At 36.2% G+C, this 14800-nt stretch overlaps 1 protein-coding gene across 2 annotated transcripts in view; it reads left to right on the forward strand.

The window, feature by feature from the left end:
* The window catches only part of LOC132097494 (G protein-coupled receptor kinase 5-like), a 50950-nt gene that overhangs the window by 17843 nt on the left and 18307 nt on the right, over positions 1-14800 (forward strand). For both annotated transcript variants that reach the window (XM_059503233.1, XM_059503232.1), the window contains exons 2-3: positions 12692-12787; positions 13984-14096. In XM_059503233.1, the coding sequence (XP_059359216.1) occupies positions 12692-12787; positions 13984-14096 (209 nt within the window). The remainder of the gene's footprint in view (positions 1-12691; positions 12788-13983; positions 14097-14800) is intronic.

Consider the following 14800-nt stretch of genomic DNA (forward strand, 5'->3'; position numbering starts at 1 on the left):
ATAAAGACACTAAATACAATATTCAAATGTTGTGAATTAAACCGAGACTGTAATATCCAGTATTTGTCATTATGGTAAGTCTAGTTTTTGATGGTGGCTTGTAGAAGCTCTAGCTGATCACTGGCTCCAGCGTGAGCACCCACAGCATTTCTGTAGACAAATATCTGGGGCATTTTTATCCCGCTGCATGGTTAATATCTTACCCATGTCACAACCCACCCCTCAAAAAGGGTCTACCTAGAAACTAGCTTTTTAGTTTACTTAAAAAAAAAAAAAAAACACTTAAGGAAACAGTGGTATATATAGTAATGTGATGTTTTACCTCTAACCGTAATGGCTTCTTTAATTTATTGACATTATTTTAAAAGTTCTCCACACTCTGTTAAACACACACAGCCAAGTAAAACAGCAATCTCTTTTTATCGTGCATGCTATTTTCTTGAGTATAAACAGCTATAAAAAAGACTTTCTAATTGTTTTCTGGGAAGATCCTCTCTATTCGATAGAAGGCTGGTTTAATGCATGCACTTAGGACTTTTTTTTTTTGGTTTGTATTGAACAAGCCTGTTTATGCTTTGCAAACAAACTCTGCTGACTGTGAACACTGACTGTAGCTTCATTGTTAAAAGGTGAAAGTGAATGAGCACAAATGTCTGAATGGAGCATCTCAACACTGTCATAATAACTTTTGATGCATATTTATGGGTGATTCTTCGAAAATAGGCACATTTTCATGTCAAACTATTTGATATCAACTTTTTGTTGTCTTTTATATGCTGCTTTTTAAAAAGATTTTATGTATAGCTCTTATTTAATATATATTTTAATTATAATGTTATTATTGTATTTATAATGTATTTATATTTAAAACACAATTCTGCCACAAAACAAAATTGTTTTTTTAAATCATTATGAATTAAACATTTGTTTTATTGTTTTCATTTATTAATGATGTCATGACGGTTTGTGGCAAAATTGTAATTTAAATATAAATGCATTATAAATACATTTGTATGAATGTATTGTATTAGTTAACGTGTGTGTGTGTGTGTGTGTGTGTGTGTGTGTGTGTGTGTGTGTGTGTGTGTGTAAAATAATCAGTTCACTATCTACAGTCGTGGCCAAAAGTTTTGAGAATTACATAAATATTAGTTTTCAAAAAGTTTGCTGCTAAACTGCTTTTAGATCTATGTTTCAGTTGTTTCTGTGATGTACTGAAATATAATTACAAGCACTTCATACGTTTCAAAGGCTTTTATCGACAATTACATGACATTTATGCAAAGAGTCAGTATTTGCAGAGTTGGCCCTTCTTTTTCAGGACCTCTGCAATTCGACTGGGCATGCTCTCAATCAACTTCTGGGCCAAATCCTGACTGATAGCAACCCATTCTTTCATAATCACTTCTTGGAGTTTGTCAGAATTAGTGGGTTTTTGTTTGTCCACCAGCATCTTGAGGAATGACCACAAGTTCTCAATGGGATTAAGATCTGGGGAGTTTCCAGGCCATGAACCCAAAATTTCAACATTCTTGTCCCCGAGCCACTTAGTTATCACTTTTGCCTTATGACACGGTGCTCCATCGTGCTGGAAAATGCATTGTTCTTCACCAAACTGTTGTTGGATTGTTGGAAGAAGCTGCTGTTGGAGGCTGTTTTGGTACCATTCTTAATTCATGGCTGTGTTTTTCAGCAGAATTGTGAGTGAGCCCACTCCCTTGGATGAGAAGCAACCCCACACATGAATGGTGTCAGGATGCTTTACTGTTGGCATGACACAGGACTGATGGTAGCGCTCACCTTTTCTTCTCCGGACAAGCTTTTTTCCAGATGCCCCAAACAATCGGAAAGGGCCTTCATCAGAGAATATGACTTTGCCCCAGTCCTCAGCAGTCCATTCACTATACTTTCTGCAGAAGATCAATCTGTCCCTGATGTTTTTTTTGGAGAGAAGTGGCTTCTTTGCTGCCCTTCTTGACACCAGGCCATCTTCCAAAAGTCTTGGCCTCACTGTGCGTGCAGATGCGCTCACACCTGCCTGCTGCCATTCCTGAGCAAGCTCTGCACTGGTGGCACTCCGATCCCGCAGCTGAATCCTCTTTAGGAGACGATCCTGGCGCTTGCTGGACTTTCTTGGACGCCCTGAAACCTTCTTTACAAGAATTGAACCTCTTTCCTTGAAGTTCTTGATGATCCTATAAATTGTTGATTTAGGTGCAATCTTAGTAGCCACAATATCCTTGCCTGTGAAGCCATTTTTATGCAACGCAATGATGGCTGCACGCGTTTCTTTGCAGGTCACCATGGTTTACAATGGAAGAACAATAATTTCAAGCATCACACTCCTTTTAACATGTCAAGTCTGCCATTCTAACCCAATCAGCCTGACATAATGATCTCCAGCCTTGTGCTCGTCAACATTCTCACCCGAGTTAACAAGACGATTACTGAAATGATCTCAGCAGGTCCTTTAATCACAGCAATGAAATGCAGTGGAAAGGTTTTTTTGGGATTAAGTTAATTTTCATGGCAAAGAAGGACTATGCAATTCATCTGATCCCTCTTCATAACATTCTGGAGTATATGCAAATTGCTATTATAAAAACTTAAGCAGCAACTTTTCCAATTTCCAATATTTATGTAATTCTCAAAACTTTTGGCCACGACTGTATACATACAGTATAAACTTTTATTTATTTATTAATTTATAAAAACCCACATGCCAAAAGTAGAGTACTTTTAGGCTGTGGATTTTCAGAAAATAATATTAATTGAAGAAAATGTTACTGTGTAACAGAAATCATGAAAATCACACTGCAAAGATATACTTATTATGTCATATCTTTCTACCATGTGAACATGAAATCTTGAAAATGCAATAACTTAGTCTGTTAAGCTACATTATCACACTTTATTAATCTTAAAAACATGTTGTGCGCATTTGGGTGCTTTGAATGAGTTTTTAAGCTGAGTTGTCATTGAGGCAAATGAAGGAATGCCATTCAAACAAGCACTGCAAAATAAAACCCTCGTCTTTTGCATGATTACGTGCAACTGATGTTTGCATGTTGCCCATTTGACTTTGTGGTGTAAATGCAAAAAACTTTCCAGAAACGGACATGTTGGCACCACGAGAGCAGTATTTTTTCTCTTCATTCACTGCTGCGTTTGCATGCAGCTTATTGGTGATGCATATCACCTTTCATTTTATTAATGAGTAAGTATTTGTCATTGTCAGTGCATGCATGCTAACGAATCCTGCACCGCTTTGCCTATGCATGCTTCTGATGTTGATCTGACTTAAAGAGTGTTTATTATTGTGGTATAGTGTTTCTGAATGCTGCCATTGTTTCCTGTTTGACTTCTGCTGAAAGCACCAGAGATGCTAGATATAAGACTATGATGTTCGATACATTGTCAAAAAGGCATGTTTTTTTAAAATGCTTTCAAATAATAATACTTAAAACACCTACTTTGTCTCTATTGAAGTAATAGTTCAGCCTCAGTTGCTGACATCCATCCTAAAACAATACTGTGGAAGTCAATGGGCCAAATCAAACATGTTTGGAACAACATGAGGCTGAGTAAATAATGACAGAAATAAAAACATTTGGGTGAACTATCCCTTTAACTGTTGTTTTCCTTTTATTAAGATGAAATAAATATTTGATGATTACTGATCATGAGTCATTGGATGCCCTGTAGATGCTTGTTTTGGAAGTCAACTTTATTTTAACAGAGCTGAAGATTCACCAAACAACCTCCCAGATCTTTTCAGCGTTGCATGATGATGTAAATTAACTGGTTAATTGTTTCTGACCTGGTTCATTGAAGTTGAACTGGCAGAAACAACCTGAAAGACTTTCCATCACTATTCCACCAGTTTCACCCATTCAAGCCGATTTGCAGATCATTTGCGAACATGCTGGGTGAGCTCTGTCATACTGTAGGAGGAATCGGCCAATCACGGCGCCCCGGAGGCACCGCCTCCTCTCTTGAGACTTTTCACCTGTATTTCTCCCTTCAGACTCTGTGAAAACACACAGAGCTCAAAGGAGGCAGAAGAGATGCTGTAGAAAATAAAAAAAGTGGTTTTACACTTATTTGACGTCCTGTTGCTTTTATGTATTGTCGCTGTTGTTGTTTTTCCCTCACCTACTTCTTGTCGTCTGTTGTCTTCTAAGAAAAAAAATGGCCCCGATTTAAAAATATACCTGCTACCTCATGTACACAACATTACAGTGCATGTACAGTTGTTGTTTGTCTGTCTGGTTGATACGGGCCTGCTGTTTTTACATCTCATTTGTTCCCTTCCTTAGGATGTGGTTTACTGGTGAACAGTCAGTGTGGATGAACGATTAAACGAGAGAATGCAGTCAGCAAAAGCATGCTCTGCAACAAAAAAAAAAAAAAAGATACATTTATAAGTGCATTAGCAATGTTATGTCGCCATCAACACTGAATTAGTTCACTTAAATATTCTATAAATTGTAATATAAATAATATTATATTATAGTATAATTGTTATTTTATGTAAATTCGTTTTATAAATATATTTTTGTAATTTATTTTTTATTTATTATCCATGTAATTCCAAACCTGTGTGCTGCTGTTTTATTATTTTTTTCTTATGAAACAAAAAAATAATTGTCTTTTAAAAATATCATACAGGTGAGCAATTAACATATAACGAATTACAAATAATAGACATTTTATTTTGGGGTTTCTTTTTTTCTCTAGTATGTAGGGCTTATTCATTTAGTCTGTCTGGTTTTGTAACCGCCACCATATCCGTTGTAGCAGTCGCATGAGAGTCGGCCTACGAAACATCATTGAAAAACCTCTCCCTACAGATCGGCTCTATAACCATACAAGGAAACGGCAGCGCTGCAGATTTCTCATCAATCAAAGCATGCTCAGGTTCCTCTTTAGTTCACACAGACACACACGTATATATAGCCACCGGTATAGTGCACCCACACACACACACACATAGTAAGTACTACACACAAAAGTGTTGTTTTGTTCTCAGAAAGTGAAACTGGGTTGTGGCTGGTCTCTTTTTTTGTTTTTTCCTCTTATGTCAGGCAGCTCTTCTAACTGACCCTGTCATGATAAAAGTGCAGTCAATCACACCCTTTACATGCTTTATGTGCTTTTGAAAAAAAGTGATTGCTGACGGCAGCCATTGTTTTTATTCTTATTTTTCTTATTAGCAAATTCTTGAGTTACTGACTAACTGGCTTTCTCATTATAGTTTAATTTATTTGTTACATTAATATTATGCTGTCAGCCCTAAAAAAACAACAACACATATTTAACATGACTTAAATGGATTTTGATTTTAGAAATAAAGCGATACTCCTCCCCAAAAGGAAAATTTAGTCATTAATCACTTTACCCCCATGTCGTTCCAAACCCATAAAAGCTTCATTCGTCTTCGGAGCACATTATAAGATATTTTGGATGAAAACCGGGAGTCTTGTGACTGTCCCATAGACTGTCAAGTAACTTACACTGTCAAGGTCCATCTGCCATCAGTGTTTCAACGTAATGTAATGAATCGACTCTTCTGTGTCAGCCGCGCCACAAGTATAAGTTTTCTAAGTGTATTTACACTTTGATTTGAAAGAAAACAGTGCAACCTTGTGGTGTGGCTGACACAGAAGCGCGTAAACTCTGCGTTGAGCTCATATTCTCCAAAATGGCTATATGGTGATGCGGAAAGACACAGAGGAGATGAATTGTTGAATAAATTTGTTAATTTGGTTTTCTTCGTGTACAAACAGTATTCTCGTCACTTCATAACGTTACGGTTGAACCACTGATGGCAGATGGACTATTCTTACAATGTCTTTCATACTTTTCTGGACATTGACAGTGTAACTAATACACTAGCAGTCTGGTTACAGAAAAAGAAAATAGACATTGAACCCACTAAATCAAGAAAATGTGTGAGGCTGAAGTGACAACTCCACAGAATCACTCAGTAGGATAATTTGTGAAGTATACAGAGTAATTAATCTATAAAAGCTGCTGTAGATTCTGTGAATGTTTTGAAGTGCTCTGAAATTTCAGCAGCCTGGATTTTACATCCTGAGCTGGTGTAAAATGAAGCTGTAAAAAGGGTTGTGCTTCAGTTTGTGGACTGCGGTCAATAAACATATCCTTAATGATCCCTGATGCTCACAAACGAGTGAGCGTAATTACTTGAACAGGTTCTTCAATTTATTGTATCGTTTTATTTTACAGTTGTCATTCCTATAACAACTCTGCTTCCCATTATTTGAATTGTTCTATAATCCACATTTAACTGTAGCTCATTTGCTCTCTAAAGACTCAAACCTCTGAATCACCAAGTAAAACAATCATCATCAGTAAAAGAGCATTGCAGTAAATGACGAGATGTTGCCGTCATGTGGGGCGTGTGTCTGCTGTGTCTCTGACAGATGCGCGACAGACCGTCAAGCGTATTTTTATATCGTGCACATTAGATCATCACATCCATAAAACCGACATGAAACAAAAGGGTGTAGTCGGAGTCTTGTGGAACAAATTAAGCAGGCTCACTAATATGGCCTCTTGCTTTTAACAAGCCAGTCCCTGACATGAAACTCTATAGTGTGTGTGTGTGTAAGGACACAAAATTGATTTCCTGTCATTCTTTATATGCTGTGTGTTTTAGTATTGATCAGCCAGGGTTTTCTATAAATGCTGTCCAGATTGTGATGGCTATTTTAACTGTCGAAATTCATTGACAGTCAAATGTTACCAATAAAAGTCCAAAAATAGTACTGGTACAGTCACAAAATCCATAAATTAAAAGCAACCTAAAACTATTTGAGCTGTGTGAAATAAATTAACTTTTATATAGTGTGTGTAAATACTGTATATATAGGTTTAGGGTCAGAAAGATGTTTGCTTTGAACTAATTTTGTTCATCAAGGATGTATTGAATTGATCAAAAGTGACACAATGACAAAACAAAACAAGGTATGTCAGTCACAATATGAAACGTGTGCTTGCTGTTCCCTAATGAGGATAATCACACACACACACACACACACGCGCCTGATCGTGCCGTGGCCCACAGTAATTCATGCCATGAATTCCTGGACTGAATCCTCACTCACTTTGATACTGATAACAACTAAATGTGTTTACTAAATGAGTTTGCCAAGCACTCGTGTGTGTGTGTGTGTGTGTGTGTGTGTGTTTGATACCTGATGACGTTTGAGGAGTAGTAAATTAAGATTTACATGAGATGCAAAATGAAGAAATTAAGTCTTGTTTTCTGAGAATTTTATTTTACGTATAAAATAAGAACAAATATGTCAATGGTGTGGAAAAATGACTTGATGCATTTGAATTGAGTAGATTTTTCAGAGCACGCTGGCAGATATTTGTTCTTTATTCAATCATAAACTCGCTCATAAACTTTTTGCAGTGTGATCAGAATGTACATTAAAAGTGGTTGGATGCAAAAGCTATAAAGTTATATATATCATTTTTTTTTTTTTTTTTTTGGTAAAATGAATTTAAAAGTAATAGAGATTGTTTGGAAGTTGTATTGCTAATGTAACTTGTGTGTGTATATTAGGGCTGGACGATTATGGCCTAAAATCAAAACCTCGATTACGATTAATGAAGGATTATTATTTTTTTTTTTTTTTTTTTTTTTTGTTGCCCTCATAGTTCACTGACAAGGTTTGTACTGTAAATATGATTGACTATCAGCAGTTATTTTTATCTATGTTCGTAACATTTCTTACTAGGGTTGGGAATCGTTTGAATTTTATCGATCCCGATTCTTATCGATTCCGATTCTTATCGATTCCTAGTTTCGATACCAATAAGATAAAAATCCAATATAAAAAAAATTAAGTCAAACATTTAAATGTCAAACATGTTAACAAAGCATTCTGTTGCAGCTGAATAAATCGAGATCTTTTTTAAACACGATATGGATTTTGACATATCGTATATATCGATATATTGTTTATATTTAATTCTGATTCTGCCACTTTGCTTGTTTGTCTTCTCTGTGCTGTGCTCGCCCCTACCCCCTTGATTTTGTTCCCCCTCCCCTCGCTTCGCGTGTTGTCTCATAAACATGGCGGCGTCCTCAACCAGACCGGAGACTGCAGAACTAGTATAAAAAAAGACAACTGGCTCCATTATATGGAGATACATCAGTTTTAAGGCGTCGGGCGAACAGCAGGCATGTCTACTGTAGGGCCCTATGATTTCCGTGATGCAGAAAACGCAGACGGAATCGCGGAATCCAGTCATAAAAACGGAATTTACAGTTTAACGTGGAATGTCACAGAATTTGTAAAATTTTAAATGAATTAATCAAAAGTAGGTCATTGCACTCACATCAAATCGCGATATAGACTAATATCTGTAAATGTTAAGCGGGAAAACTCTATTTAAATATGAATCCTGCATGTTCTGCGTGTCTGTGCTAATGAATGGCGCAGAAGCGCGTCTTCATTAATTAAACACATGGAAGCGCGCGTGACGCTCCGGTGATTTCAGCTTCTGTCGTCTCACTAAATGACGATGTGAACACATGAACAACATCTCCAGAACTGTTCTGAGAGTCACTCCATGAGCATCTGACCGTTTGATTTGAGTAAAACTACCGTCATATCACATCATAGACGCACAGAACTGTAATGGTAAACCTGTCAAAATAAAAGTATTTGCCAGAAATCTATTACTAGCCTATTGTACATAGCCTACTACTACTACTATTAAAATGAAACGAACATAATTTAAGGAATAATCACGCAGCATTTCTTCCATGTATTATTTTTAATAGTAAATCCCCTTTGTTTACCAAAAAATAAAGTTTGCTTAATTTTCAATTATTAAAAGATAAATTAAATGAATGTTTTATGCCTTCATTTTGATAAACAGAAAAATGTGAATACACAGAATTTCAGAGGGGACAAAAAAATTCTCATAAGGCTATTTTAAGAAAAAAATGTAACAAATTAAGTTGTTTTTATGCATTTAAATAATTACACTTGATTAAACACAGAATTAGATAACAATAAAACATATGGTGAAGAAAATTGTTTTACATTTCATAGGGTCCTAAACATGTAATATTTGGCATATTTGTTTTTACAGTAGTTTTTGGGGGGTTATTTTTCCTGTAAAGATATCGAGATATATATTGTATATCGAGATATAGCAAAATATATCGAGATATATTTTTTGCTCCATATCGCCCAGCCCTAATATATATACATACACACACACACACACACACACATATTTACACTTTCGAACATGTTGTTGACAAATTGGTTTCGCTCAATTTATTCCTTAATTTTTTTTTACTCCGTCTTAAAAAGTTATTTAAATGTAAAGTTACATTCATAAAACCAGCAGAAACCCTGGTTACCGATCTCTCTCTCTCTCTCTCTCTCGCTCTCTTTCTTTTAAGATGATCTTTAGGATTGAATGTGTGTAAACGATGAAATCAATGTCAATTGTTTTGCCATAGGGAGACATGAAAGGGTAGCTATAGAAAACACTGGAGATTTTTCCCAAGCTCCCAATAATTTCCAAAAATGGTTGCTACAGTTACTTTTAATCTGATGCCGTCTGTTGGCTTCAGGTTTAGAGTTGTCTTTAGTTGAGCGCATATGTACAGTACATTTACATAAAGCTGCATACGCCTGGCATCCACCTAAACATCACCAAATGAAATGAGACCGGATCCCCATCCCGCTGCAGTCATAAGAGCGGTGCTTTATCTTCACTTTTCCAGCTGTAATAATCGGCAAGAGCACCATCAAGCTCTCTAAATGTCATTCTTCGATTATTGTTTATATTACTCGGATGAGTGAGCGAAGAGCCTTCTGACCTTCTCAGTCGATCTGACTCTTCTAGTTGGCTCTGGGGACTGAAAGGAAGGAGGTTAATTACATCTCCGTTTTCTGACCCACTTTCTTCCAGGTGTTTTACGTTGTTTGATGCATTGACTCTGACTCGAGCGGACCTCTGGCAGGATGATGTAAAGCAAACATTCCTTCCCTCTTTGATTGGCATCTGTTTTCTTCTGTGGCAATATGGTCACCATTACTCCTGCCGTCACAGTCCCTTAAATCTGTAACAGACAAGCATTGAGAATTATGTAACCAGCAGGTTTTTGGCAAATGATTTCATTTCACAAAATCAGATCGTTGCGTTTGTTGCGGATGGCCTGCAATCTTTTCTGTCCTTTTCTAATATAGACCTCAACACAGCATTTTTGGTTTCTGCTGCAGTCTGAAGGTTTGTAAAATTAAACACATTGTCGTGTCTTGGCATTTATAGCCCATGGATTGGTTTCTATTAAAACTAACAAATTTAACCAACTTTTTTGTGTGTGTGTTATGGGATTGTCTCATATTAAAACTGGCTTGGAAACTTTTTGCCTTGCCCGCATTTAGATTTCCTACTTTTCACTTGGCTTTTTTTGTAGTTTTTATTGTCTTTTGTCCAAGGCCCAAATTCTGACTTTCAATTTTTAAATATGTAAAAACCATCATAAAACTACACATTGAAAAACCATGATGATGCAAACACAGAGAAATCAACAGTCTTTCGGTGTTGATTGTGAATTAGATTTATGGCAATTAAATGCAAATTACAAACTTAATGTGTGGTTACATTTACCTTTGTTCTGCAAATTCTCGTTTGGCGAAATCCAGTCATTTTAATAGGAATCCACGCGACTGGGAATTCGGCTTAAGGGAGAAACATTTCCAATGTAGATTTGCATCGGGTTCAAGTTGGTCACACAGATTAGCCCTGTTGACCAGCAGAAAGCTCCTTAGTTTGAAAGTGTTTTGTGTGAGCTGTGCTTCATACATCTTTTCACTTGACATTAGACAATGGACATTTTTGCTTTGTGAATTTAGCATAAATTTGACTAATCTGTTTGTATATTTAGTCCATACCAGCAGTTTTTCAGTCAGTCTGCTTGTTTACTAAGGATTGTAAATTAAGGGCTTAAAATGAAAATGAGCCATGATGAACAAAGAAAACAAATAAAAAACTATGTAAATATCACTTTCAAGCAGAATATTTTTTTCTCGATGTTTGTCATTTCAAATTGAGCCATAATTTTGTGTGAAAAGATGTGAAAAATGTGAAAGTATTTGTGACCCTGGACCTTAAGGTCTTAAGTGTAAATTTTTCGAAACTGATTTGTACATCATCTGAAAGTTGAATAAATAATCTTTCTATTGATTTATGGTTTGTTAGGATGGGACAATATTAGGCTGAGATGAAACTAAAAATCAAAATACTGAGAAAATTGCCTTTTAAAGTTGTCCAAATGAAGTTCTTAGCAATGCATATTACTAAACAAAAATTAAGTTTTAATATATTTACAGTAGGAAATTTACAAAATATCTTCATGGAACATGATCTTTACTCAATATCCTAATGATTTTTGGCATAAAAGAAAAATCGATAATTCTGAAAAAATTCTAAAGTGTTTTTTTTTTTTTTTTAAGTGACTTAAGATTTATTTGTAATTGGACTGCACTAACTATAAAATTAACCTATGCCAGACAAACAAGTTGGCCATTAAATCAAAAAGATTTTAGTTTCAAAATATGCGGTTTAGAAAAATGACAGAATTGTCCTGTAATACAGTGTGAAAAGTATTTATTTCCTGAAAGTCCACTGGGCCAAAAATGTCATAGTTAAATATGAGCCCTGTCCCAAAATGCCAAACTTGATTTGTATTTATGGCCAGTGACTTACATGAGCATATACTAAAATTTCCTGCATAAAAATAAGATGTGAAGGGAATGTAAACAGGAAAAAGATACATGAGTTAACGGTTGAATAAGTAACTAGAGAAATATTCCACTAGTGATTTTGATGTTATAGTTCTCGCTCTTGAAAATTGTAAATCTAGACACAGAAATCAGGTCTGAGCAATTTTCTGTAACATTCCTCTCATATTTATTCAAGGCGGCTGAATCTGGCTAGTGCTAACATCACTTTAACAGTCCTGCCGTTTGGTGGGAAAGGCTTTGATTTGTGGCATCTCATGAGCCAGTGGCTCCTGATTAGCGAGGCCTGTCATCTACGTGAGATGAATGTCTTGGGCTTTCACTACCCTGATTGTTTGTGTTTGGAGACATTCAGCTTTATTCACAATGCTGGAATGGTCAATGGCTAAATGCTCCACGTTCCCATTCCACTCTATTCTCCTTGAATTCAAATCCGCCGGAGTGAAAGAAGCGATAAAGAGCACTTTTGTAACTAATGAATGAGTCGCAGAAGCAGCTCTGTTTTGTTGGCCCGTATAAGTTTGAATGCTTCATAAGACAAACAGTTATTGCATAGCACGACACGGTTAGCTGTAAAAGCTCGGCTTTTCTCTTGGGAGGGAATGCATATTTTTGACCTGCGCTGACGTCAGAAGTGACTCTCGTTTTAACTACAGCTTACTTACTCTCAGGCTGAGAGACCAGATGCTGACATGTTTTATTACATTGCACATGTTCAAAGTCACGAGGAGATTTATTTTATTTCCTCGGGATTCGTGGAAAGTGCAATATCCTATTACTGATAAATATTTCCCCCATGTTATTAAGGATACAAATGTTGTTTGTCTTGATGTTTTCTGGAAATCGTTTTAATGGCTACTTTTGTCTTTTTTTCTGTCTAGGTGGAGGAGGAAAACGGAAAGGAAGAAGTAAAAAATGGAGGGAGATCCTTCGTTTTCCTCATATCAGTCAGTGCACAGAATTGAGCAAAACCATTGGTAATGTATCAACACTTTGGGTGTCTTGTTTATACACTTCCTGTCATTTTCATGCTCCTTGTCAGCTGTGCTGTTGTTCTGGCCAAGTGTGATGTCACTTTGCTGTTCGCCATTGTTGAGCTGTCTCAGAGTTTACATTGCCATTGGCTTAATCCCAGTTTGCTTACAGTCTGAGAAATGAGAAGTGGCACGTCCCAAATTACATTAAGTTGAAAGTAGTCTGTCAGAGGAGCCTGGATGTCATACTTGTCCCAGTGGAGTTGCAAAATATGTTTCCTTGCATGCTGTTTGGTCTAATATTACACACAATCCCTTGAGCAACAGAAGAGGAGTGACTACTATCCAACTTTTACAATTTCATTTCAAAACTTAAGTCACCCCAGCAACAGTTTTCAAACTTCTTTCATTTAAAATTTCTAGAATACACACCAATTCTGTTCAATAGTTCTTCAGTTAAACAAGTAATATTGTGAAATATATTTACAATACTAAAATAGGAAGCAGTTATTTAAATATATTTCAAAATGTCATTTATTCTCGTGATACAGAGATCATTTTTCAGCATTGTCACATGATTCGTCAGAAATCATTCTAATATGATGATTTGATGCTCAAGAAATATTTCTCATTATTATCAATGTTTTATCAAGGCTTTCATTGTGTGAACAAATTACCTTCTTTTGTATTCAATAATACAGGTTTTGCAAAGACATGAGGTTGAGTAAATGATGGAATTATAATTTTTCAGTTTTCTTTCTTTAAAAGTATGTCCCTTTCTATTAACCTCATGATATATAAACTGATGACCACTTTATAAGGTACACCTGTTCAACCAGAGATTGTCTTACTATAGGGAGATGAAAGAGTCTCAACGTCACAAAGCTCAAATCATCTCAGACTGGTTTCTTGAACTTGACAAGGAGTTCACTTTACTCAAATGGCCTCCACAGTCACCAGATCTCAATCCAATGGAGCAGCTTTGGCATATGGTGGAACAGGAGATTGGCATCATGAATGTGTCAATATGAACCAAAATCTCAGAGAAATGTCTAGCACATGGTTTAATCCATGCCACAAATAATTAAGGCAGATGTACATGCAAAAGCAAGGTGTACCTAATATGGTGGCCTAATAAAGTATCACTGTATTACCACAGTACTTTTTTGTAAAGTTTTACCTGTTGTTTTGTGTCTCAGAGCGGGACTACTTCAGTCTGTGTAACAAGCAGCCCATCGGGGGACTTCTGTTCCGCCTCTACTGTGAGACGCGACCAGAGCTGCAGCGATGCATCCAACTCCTGGATGCCATGGTACGCCTCTAGCACTCAATGCACCTGAATTTATTTAGGATTGCCTGAACAGCTTTTAGTTGCTGGTTCTTTCAAGCCATTCATCTTCTTTTCGAATCTATTGCCCACTCAAAATCTGACAGGGAGTCACCATCATAAAACATAGGGCAGCATATTTGTGTTTTTTAGGACTGGGAAAAGGTGTTCATCTTGTTTATGGTGTCTTGAAACGTTCTCCTGATTTTTACAAAAACCCTTTGTAGGACATAGCTGTGTAAGTGAATAGGGAAGCTTTATTAATGGGTTTAAGGGAAGAACATAAATGTCATTTGAAAGTCAAATAAAATAAAGCAAAAATGCCCTGACATAAAAGCACCGTAATCGTTCCTGGGTTACGATGTTACAGCTAATGAAATAAAAGCAGAAGATTTTTAGATAATGAAGGGAAAACGCCACAACATTTGTTTTAAAATAGCTGTTATCTGTTTGAAAATATAATTTATTTCTGATGCAAAGCTGAATATTCAGCATCCTTACTCGAGTCACATGTCCTTCAGAAATCCTTCTAACATGCTGATTTGCTGCTCAAGAAACATTTCTATTCCCCATTATTATAAATGTTGAAAACAGCTGTGCTGCTTCATATTTTTGTATAAACAATGATATTTTTTCTTTCAGATTTACAGAATAAAAGTTGAACCGTCCTTATTTGGAATCAAAATCTT

This window comes from Carassius carassius, chromosome 21, assembly GCF_963082965.1.
Source record: "Carassius carassius chromosome 21, fCarCar2.1, whole genome shotgun sequence".
NCBI lineage: Eukaryota > Metazoa > Chordata > Actinopteri > Cypriniformes > Cyprinidae > Carassius > Carassius carassius.